Source organism: Rhamphochromis sp. 'chilingali' (genome assembly GCF_963969265.1).
Source record: "Rhamphochromis sp. 'chilingali' genome assembly, chromosome: 8".
Lineage (NCBI taxonomy): Eukaryota > Metazoa > Chordata > Actinopteri > Cichliformes > Cichlidae > Rhamphochromis > Rhamphochromis sp. 'chilingali'.
The window spans coordinates 25,715,203-25,725,184 of NC_137935.1; the positions used below are offsets into that span (position 1 = coordinate 25,715,203).

At 41.7% G+C, this 9,982-nt stretch overlaps 1 protein-coding gene across 3 annotated transcripts; it reads left to right on the forward strand.

Moving 5' to 3' along the window:
• The first annotated feature begins 154 nt into the window (after positions 1–154).
• Positions 155–9,773, forward strand: npat (nuclear protein, ataxia-telangiectasia locus). Of its 3 annotated transcripts, none has more exons than XM_080889764.1 (17): positions 155–358; positions 524–642; positions 734–794; positions 888–960; positions 1,158–1,198; positions 1,547–1,789; positions 1,889–1,964; positions 2,804–2,927; positions 3,369–3,460; positions 3,568–3,649; positions 3,730–3,826; positions 3,961–4,059; positions 4,547–5,947; positions 6,267–6,367; positions 6,847–6,940; positions 7,073–8,409; positions 9,011–9,773. In XM_080889764.1, exons 1-17 carry the CDS (start codon positions 322–324, stop codon positions 9,089–9,091), a joined length of 4,158 nt encoding a protein of 1,385 aa, XP_080745890.1. In that variant the 5' UTR covers positions 155–321; the 3' UTR covers positions 9,092–9,773. The 3 variants fall into 3 exon arrangements, with proteins under 3 accessions (XP_080745890.1, XP_080745889.1, XP_080745888.1); XM_080889763.1 differs by having other exon boundaries at positions 3,372–3,460; positions 3,943–4,059; XM_080889762.1 differs by having other exon boundaries at positions 3,943–4,059; positions 9,011–9,772.
• Positions 9,774–9,982: the final 209 nt, after the last annotated feature.

Sequence of the window (9,982 nt, forward strand, 5' to 3'; positions counted from 1 at the left end):
ATCTGCTGAAGTCACGTTCAACCTATAAATTCAAGTATATATATGTAAAAAACTATAGAATGTTATCCAGATTGATTTTTTCTATTTGGACTACAACTACCACAATTCTAATCAATAGCTTGATCTTGGTACTTCCGGGTTATACGTGCTTGAGTTCCCCGCCTTTTGAGTATAGAAGCAGTATTGTGAAGACGTCGCCTTCACAATAATATCACTGACGTGGTTTCATTTCAGTCAGTTTTTGAGCTTCTCGGAGACTTTTTCTGAACATGGAGTTACCTGTTCACATTTGAGGCCGCTTTCACCAACAATTAGTCGGTCATGTTGCTACCGTCTGACGTCGCTCGGCTTGTTTTGGGTAAGTCTGGTCGTCCATAGCAGACGAGTAGCTGTGGGGTTAGCCAGCAATGACAGTCGAGTGTAAATGGGTGGCTTTAGCCTCACAGCCTTAACGGTTGATTGGGCTGCAGTTGGAGGGTAACTGTTACTGCTGACTGAGGTGCTACTAATGTCCTTCCGCTAGGGTACCTCCAAGAAGAGGGACTGTCAGCTACAAGCCAAGCTTTCATTCACGAGAGCCCCAACCTGAAAGAGTATGCCGAGCACACCACAGGAGATGGGACTATTCCTGCTTGCGTTTTTGTAAGTGTGCCTTCCTCCCTCTTGTAAGCCGCCTCCACAGCCTGTCATGATTACAGCTGACTGCATTTATGTTTAATCTTTCCTCACACAGTCCATCTTTGGGAAGAGCCTGACAACCATTTTAAATGAGTATGTAGCTGCTAAAACAAAAGGTAAGCCATTCAGAGGATCTCTTTAGTGTTTTATGACCGATTATTGTTCATATGTCATGGTTTGATGCTGATGATTAGTCATATTTTCAACAGAGTCTTGTCATGAGGTTCCCGTCATGATGACTTCATTGTGGAAAAAGCTGGATTTCACACTCAACCAGATTAAGTAATGAGCTTCACTAATAATTGTGTGATAGCATAGGATGCATGGGGCTGATTTTGAAAAATGATTTCTTATTGTTTTCTATTGTTGATTGGTATGTTGTTGTGAGACGAAAGATAAACATCTGCTGCTGTGTTTCTGAATGCTAAAACTTGGTGAAGTGAATCAATATGTGAATATTTTTCTGCATCTTTCCTTAGGTCATTGCAGAATTCCCCTGCTATATCAGCATGTCAGAGAAGTAAGTTTGTCAGGTTGTTTGTTTTGATGTAATGGGCTAATACATGGTGATGTAGCTGAAAGCATCAGGTTTAATGCATTGATGCATTTATGTAGAAATATACCTATAACGTAGGAACAGAAACTGTTTGAAAAGGGACTTCCCTAATCATGAGCTTATTGTGATTATAGTTGCCTGTTCCTAAAACCCCAGGAATTGGCATGTTACCCAAATAACTTCTGAATAAAAACATTGTCTATACATCAAATTGGGAAATTGGCACCATGATTACTTACAGTTGTCAAACAGTGCCTCAGCATTCAGGTTTTATATGTAACCTATTTACTTATCAGCCTCTGTGTGTTGCAGCACGTTCACGTGTTGGATTGGCAAACATGGCTAGACAGCAGGTCCTTGCCGTGGCTTCTGCGGGTGCTGTTGTCTGTTCATCGGTTTCTGAGACAAGCACCATCATCAGCCCAGCGCACACCTCCCACAGCATGCTTGCCCACTCCACCCCAGTGTGCTACAGTGGTCCGAACAGCAGACCAGCTTCTGGCAGTGGCACAATCCAGCATATTCATGACAGCAGCCGATTAATGACTACACCCAGTCAGTAATATAACACACAACTGAGTACAAATGCTAAAGTAAAGTAATGCTAAGATCACAGCTTTTTTAATAATAAATATTCAAACTTATTCGTTACAGGGGATTCACCCATGCAGATCATTGTTTCAGAGCATCGGCTAAATCCAGGCCCAATGTCTCCTGGTCGAAGGAAATGGTATGAATAGTTGTTAATGCTTTACTATAGGTGTTATTACATAAACATCTGTCCAGAGTGCTAAAGACAGACTAATCTAAAGTGGATGGAAAAATTAGCTTTCGTTGTACATAAATTGTGCATGGACATTGCTGTTACAATGACTTTACAGTATCACTGAATAAACCTTTCGCATTGCAGAAAATGTGACTAATGATTGCAGAAACAACAAACATGTATTTGGTGTGTTGCATAATCCAGAATGTTAGTGATTCAGTAGCTTTTCTTGCTAAGGGTTTGTCAAACTTCACAGGGTGTTTACTGTAAAATGACAGTTGTGATCTTGAGCACGAAAAAAATGCATCAGGTAGGGATTGTGAGCAAGTTTGATTCATTTCTGACCAATCTAGGAGTAGTGATCCTTCTGAACTGTGGATGGAGAGGACATCAGATGCCATGTCATAAGCTAATTGGTCCTTTGGCTGGTTGAGCTAAAAAAAATAAAATGCTGATTGTAGTTAATTTCACATGACATTAATCAGTCACAAGGCTGTGTCACTGCTTATTCTAAATGACTCAATATCAGTATGTTGTTCCTTAATCTGCGCACACACCGAAAGCAATCCTCAGTGATATAGCCATAATCAGAAACCATAGAAAGTGATATTTGGCGACTTCAAGGGACTGCGACGAAAAGAACATGCTGGTGACGCAAAGTCAGCCTGGAATATTGTCTGTGCTGGGTCACCCCAACTTCATTGATTAATTTGATCTTCAGCATGTGATATTTTTGTTTGACTTTATTGTGCTGTTATTGTTATTCCCATGGTTTGTTTAAAATGTTTTTCTGTTGTCTTCAGGGACACCCCCAGGAAGAGAAGTGGTGCTCCGAGTGGCTCCAGTGCCCCTAGCAGATCTGCTACAGCTGCTGGCAGCAGCAGTGCAGAACCCCAACCTGAAGAGGCTGTTGATGAAAACTTCCCTGTAAGTAAATGGCCTGGCCTGTATTTGTACAGCGCTTTACTCAGTCCCTAAGGACCCCAAAGCGCTTTACACTACATTCAGTCATCCACCCATTCACACACACATTCACACACTGGCGATGGCAAGCTATGTTGTAGCCACAGCTGCCCTGGGGCGCACTGACAGAGGCGAGGCTGCCGGACACTGGCGCCACCGGGCCCTCTGACCACCACCGGGCCCTCTGACCACCACCAGTATGTCAGTAATGCTAGGTTTCCTAATCGCAGAGAAAAGTTAAAGACTACACTTCAATCACATATTAACAAATCCACTGACATTGTTGTTTAAAACCTTGTTGATCTGCTGAATGGTCATATATCAGTCTGTGTCTCTAGATACAAAGAAAAATTACTTTATTGCATCAGAAATGACACACTCTCTGTTTCATCTCACTCTTTACAGCAGCTTGTGATACAAAACGCACGTGACAAGATACTGGGTGACAGGTCCTTACAAGAGAAACTTGCTGAAAACATCAACAAAATCCTTGCAAAGTAAGTAACACGATAGGACTCTTCATTTTGTTTGCACTTGGATGTATTGTGCATAGTTTTTGATAATGATTGTGCTGTTTCCTACTCGGTTTCATCACTACTATCAGTGAGCCAATGCCCCAAACATCAAAGGGTTCTTCAAGTACAGTGGAAACAGACCAGTCTATAGATGAAATACTAGGATTACAGGTGATTTTTTTTCTTAACATTTTGCTTGTAATGTTTTCACTTTTTCTGTGTAATTTATTATTATTTACTCACGTATACAGGGGGAAATTCATATGAGTGACGACGCCATCCATGACATTTTGGAGCAAACTGAGTCCGACCCAGCTTTTCAGGCTCTCTTTGACCTCTTTGACTGCAGTAACTATGACCTCATTTACTTTAATGTGTTTTCCTTTAAATAATGGTTCGCAAATGTCTGTAACAGTTTAACTAAAGAACTTTTTGTAAGACTTTTTATAAATTGATGTTTGCAGATAAAACTAAATTTGCAGATGGAGAAGCAGGAGATGGCGATACGAGCAGTAGTCCAGAAGAGACCGACACTGCTGGAACTACATCTGCAATCAGACTCCTTCAAAATATTGATACAGGTAGTCTGTCATAATCTAAACGTCGAAAAGGCAGCATAAATGTCTACAGAAAGTCTGGAAGGGGCTTAGAGGTGTAAGGCTGTAGCTTCTTGAGCTTCTAACAGTTGGTAAACTTTGTAAACAAAGTCAAAAATTGAAAAGTACCTATAATTATTCCTAATTTAAGAACTGAAATGAACTGCAGGAAAATACTAGCCATGACGAAGAGGTGGAGTGCACTTTCAGATAGTCTCTCCTGCAAGACATTCATGGTGTTGTTCACAGTAGTGTTGAGAACTGTGGGGAAAAAGAGAGTGGTTGACAGCTGGTTACAGGAACATCCCTGCCACTTGGACTTCATAAAACCTGGAAGCATCAGTTGTGAAATTATAATAAAAATCCAAACATTTTTCCAAGTTTAAATAACTTTCTATGAGAGGTCAAGCAGGTTATCATTTCTGCTAACAATAGAGACAAATGAATAATTGAACTCTGTTTCTATTTTCAGGTGCCACACACAGTGATTCAGCTGCTTCAGATACAACACCAATGACGGTGAAGACGAAACCTGGGCAAGAGCGAAAGACAAGAAAGTCCGCTCCTCCAACACTGTTAAAGAAAACAGTTCTTGGTCCCAGTGGCAGATCATCCAGGATTGAAAACAGTTCAGCCAGACTGATAGTGAGTCAAGGGGATCCCCGAGGTGTCTCAAGTGCTCCAACAAACTCAAACAGAAAAGAAAAAGATGCACTTTTCACTAACACTGTCAATGAAACACCAATGGATATTGATGAACCACTGAATACACCTCCCCCTCCTCCTTTGGACAGTTTGGCCACTCAGGAGCCTCCCGCAAAGGACAGCACTTCTATCGCGCCTGTCTTTGGTGAATCTTCCACAGATCCCTCGCCAGTGGACTCTTGTGCTTTTCCTGAGCCAGAGGAAACATCGGCCTCAAATATGAACAACCAAAAAGAACCTAAACAATCACAAGAGTTTAAAGATCAACCTGGTGCACCCGGAGCATCATCTTTGCCTCCCGAACAAGCTCAGCTGAACATCACTCCAGCGCCCGCCGCTGACCTACCTCAAATATTACTCTCAAACAGTGGAGGAGATACTCTACCAGTGTCTACTTTCTCAGTAATATCAAAATCTGTCTTAAAAACATCCTCTTCTACAGATACTACAGCTTCAGCAGCCTCACCCTCATCTGCTTTTATTGCTGCCCCATCTACGGCAACACCTGCCGCACCAACGTCTGCTTCTACCTCTGCAAGTCCAAGAGCTGCACATGCCTCACCCGCATCCTCGTCCTCCTCCTGTGCCCCCGTTGCCCCTCCTCCTGCAGCTTCAGTTGCAACAACAGCTGATCTGTTAACCACAAGCATCCCAAACACGGCTGCAACAGACTCCAGTAATGTCATGTCTTTGAAAATAATCATAAGTGATAACCAGGATGAAGGTTCTTCCAGCGACACAGCCTTAAACCAGGCAATTTCCAGCATTTCTGGAGACAAGATTCCCACCATTTACGTTTCCTCCCCAGCTAAGCCGGTGGGATGCCCTGAAACTCCAAAGGCCAACATGGATGAGGTGGCGCAGGCAGTTAGTGGATTACAAAGTTCTGAGGCATTTGCTAGTCCTCTGAGCAGCAAGGCTGGAGCAGTAACTGCATCTCCACTAACTGGAACGTCACAGGCCCAGCAGAGCTATATAATTCAACTACCCCTGGATGCAACTAACCCTGCCCTCCAAGGAGCCAGCTATTTCCTTGTAACAGAGCCCCCATCTACCGAAGCTGAAGGCAGACAGGTGGTGCTGCCTGCTGGTGTCTCAAACGGACAGTCTTTACCCACAAATCAATATGCGGTGACAACACCAACTCGCTCTACAAGTTACTCCACTGGTAAGAGACAGAAGGCTGCAAAACTGAGTCATCCCACAAACATTACATCTATAAGTGAATGTAAGGTAGTAAGCAATGTGCAGTGTGTATAACAACATACTTTTCCACATTATTGCACTGATTACAGTCCAAAATATTGAAAGTAAAGTTCTTTTGGCAAAAGATTGTAGGGACACTGTCGTTAAGCAATTTATTTATTTATTTTTGAGTTATCAATGGCAACAAGGCATGTCCCCATGTTTAATCTTTTTCCTTCACTTTCAATAACTTTCTCAGTATCATAATTATCAAACTATGACATCTGTGCTCCTGTTTGAAGGGTCAGCACTCGTCCTGCCATCACCCGTGAAGCCCATGATGCTTCCTGTTTCTGTTGTAGGACCGAATCCTGTGGGGAAAGTGCAGATGGTGTCCAATCAAGTAAGATCATTTTATTGTTAGTCGGAGCATGTGGTTTGCAGTTAAAAGCATTTCCTTTCTTACCATTTTAACCAGGATGATGGAGTGAGAAAAGCTTTATTTCTTTATTAAATGAGACACTTTCAGACCAAATTGGCTGCTAAGTAAACAAAACTGTCCAACTGTCCAAACTTTGCCACTCTCAGGTCAATGTGTTAACTTTATCTTGTGTGCAATGCAAACTGGTAAATAAAATGTATTATACATTGTATTTCAAAGGATAAACATACTCTTTAACCTTTACATACTGTTCATATTCTATGCTAGTATGGCTTGGGTCAGTTTTGACCCAGTCAAGTTTCTGTTCAATTTTGAATTGAAGATCTGTTTGATTATTGTATATCCAAGACTTTCTGTAAGTAAGACATTCTGCTTCTACAAGGAGTCCCAGTTCACTTCACATGTAAACCACATTAACCCATTCATTGTTACATTTACAGCTTGTTGCCATACAGAATCCTGTATCAGTAGAGCAGACAGAAACTGTCCCGTCCAAAACTCCCACCGTCGCAAGCAAACAACCTGTAGCTGCTGGTAAGTTAAAGGTTAACCTGCTTCTCCATGGTGAAGATGTATACTGGCTAAAAATTATATGGTATCCTTTTTTTGAATGCATCTTTGCTCAGCATAATGTTTTAATTTCACGGCCTCATTTCTAAATTCCAGGCACTGAGAAAATTCTGGGCAGTAAAGAGGTTCAACCTGTATCAGCTGGAAACACAGACCAGCAGGATGCAGAAAAAGGTGCCAGTCACAGGAGAATTTTATGTTTTGACTCTTCTGCAGACATTCAACCACAAACTGCTAAAACAACTACAACCAGCACAGCCATGACTGCAACTACATCCCCATCACCATCTATCCAGCAGACTGAGAAAACTAATACAGAGTCGGTTGTTCGAATAAGACCTACTATCCTGGGTGGCAACAAACCCAAGAGGAGGGTAGAAACTGTCAGATGTTTAGCAAGTCCGCAGGCTGGAGTAAGCTTAGTGAAGGAGCCCTTTTCTTTACAACAGTACCAGAAAGATTCTGCTAAAAAGAGCTCTCGCAAGCAGGATCATAACACCCACAAGCAGGAGTCTCAAAGTGCCAGTACCAGCAGTGCTGATGCTTCAAAGGTTGAGGCTGGAAAAAAGTCAGAATCAGAAAAAAGATCAAAATCTGTTGTGAGGAAATGCAGTCAGGATGCACATAAAGATAACTCAAAACCTAAGGATTCGTATAACTCCAAGTCAGAGTCTGATTCTGCACTAAAATCAGGAAGTAGGAAGGACAAAGAGGAAAGCAGCAGGAAAGAATCTGCAGAGAAGGTGCCTTTGAAACCACGTGAGGGACGTACAGAAAAGAAGACTTCCTCTCAGGAAATGCCAAATGTCACAGCTAACAAAGAGAATGAAATGAAGGGTAGCATGCAAGACCAACAACCTTCATCCTCAGCATCAAGAGACTTGAGCCCTCCAGCTGTCCCTCAGCCAGCATCTCAGAGTCAGTCCAAAGTTACAAAAACACCATCTAAAACCAGTTCTCTGGCTAAACAGGCAGCTGAGATGCTTCAGGACATTCAAGGGCTCAAATCTCCCGCGAATCCAGTCAAAGGGCTTGGTGCAAGCAGTTCAGACCTTCCTGGAAGTGGCAGTAAGCAGGAAGCACCTGCTGATTGTCCCAGGACTCCTCGACAGAAGGGAAAGGTTAAAGACGGAGAGGGTACTCCAAAGCATCTAATGCCTCCCAACACCCCAGATGTACCTGGCTGCAGCCCTGCCAGTGAAGCCGGCAGTGAAAGCAGCATTAACATGGCTGCTCACACACTTATGATTCTTTCACGTGCTGCCATCGCCAGGACAGGCAGTCCACTGAAGGACAGTTTGCGTCAGGAGGGGATAGGAGAAAACTCGCCTACTAGCTCGAAGAACTCAAAGAAACGCAAGCAACCTATTTCAGCATCAAGCCCCCCTCCAAAGAAAGAATCAAAACGATCTCCCACCAAAAAGAAAGACCGAGTAAGTACAGCAGCATGGTTTTTGTCCAGTCTTTTTTTCCTCTTTATTTTGTATTCAACTCTTTTGTGTTTTGTTGTGTAGTGATTATCAAAGGTGTGTGGACACCAGATGAACTTCCATTGCGTATCAGTCCTTTTTACGTGTTTATTATTTATTTATGGAACCTAATCTAATTTACTAAATAAAGTACACTTTGTTATTATGCCCAAGTACTTCATAGTCTCTTCAAAATATGCATATTTGGTACAATATACACTTGCAGTATGATGAAGGTGGAATGAGGTGCTTGGGCAAATACACAGCCAGTTAACTGGGTCCTAACACCCTGGCATCCTGTGCGATTGCCGGTCTTGCTTGTTGGTAAGCTATGTGACTGTTTTGAAAGCGTGACAAGTTTCTTGCCAAATATGAGGACCACTCAAAGAATCTTGACACTGCACATCTTTGGATCATCCAGCCTTAAACTTGCCAAGTGTAAAGTAGATGTTGAGTTGTTAAGAAAAGCAAAGCAAGTAAAGACAAACACATACACACGAAGGCAGATGTTTGATACCTAGTTCTGTCATAAAACTCTTATTTATTGCTTTCATTTTATTTGCAGGAAAGAAAGAAAATTATAGATTATTTCCCTGAAGACTTGGATGTGGATAAGTTCCTGTCTTCACTTCACTATGATGAATGAAACCGGACACGCCAGCAGGAAAGGACTGTCGTAACTTGTGTTACAATCCAGAAATAGAACAAGCCCTCTGATAACACAGTACATCTGGTTCCTGTTAATAACTTTGCCTGAGACATTAAAGTTGAAATGGATTTTTCAAAAAGTGTGGGAATTTTGGCAAACCCCCTTCCCTCCAGTGAAGGTGACATATCTCATGATCATGTTGCAACAGTAGCAAAGCAACCATTGCACTTTCGATTTTTTACACTTTTTACTCAGTAATGAACATGAGGACATTGATTTACACTCTGACTTATGTTGTGGAACAGTTTTGATTTTGGGCACTTTGGCAGAGTGGGTGTGTGTTGTTAATGGTCGACTCAAAGAATTGCCTTGGTCAATATTTGACTCCTTTGATAAATACTGGCCTATTTGACACCTGACAGGTCTGTATCTAAAATTACACTTTGGAATATGTTTCTAGCAGACATTTTTAAAAACACTGAATTATAGCTCCTGTTTTTGAGTTGAGAAACATTTTGTTATTTGAAAAATAAAAAAACTAGTGTAAATGTACGTTTTAGTAGCATAAACATGTATATTACCTTTTTTCAGAATCAGATGCTTTGTTGAAGCTGTTCACATTTGTATACTTGGCTTCATTTTAATAAAACAAAGAAAATCATGCTTGTTCTTTTGTCTACATTTAAAGCCATTCTTACTAAGTCCCTATAAAGACTAAAAGAACACGTGGTTTTTTTTGTTCAGTGTGAATGTTGTGTGAAGGCTGGGACAACACCACAGGATGATAAGGAAATCTGGAGCTCTAGAAAGTATAAGGTTTGTCAGTGTTGTCCTTTGATGGCTGAAAATGTTGAGGAAATCCTTCAAGGATGCTTGTGTCACATTTGA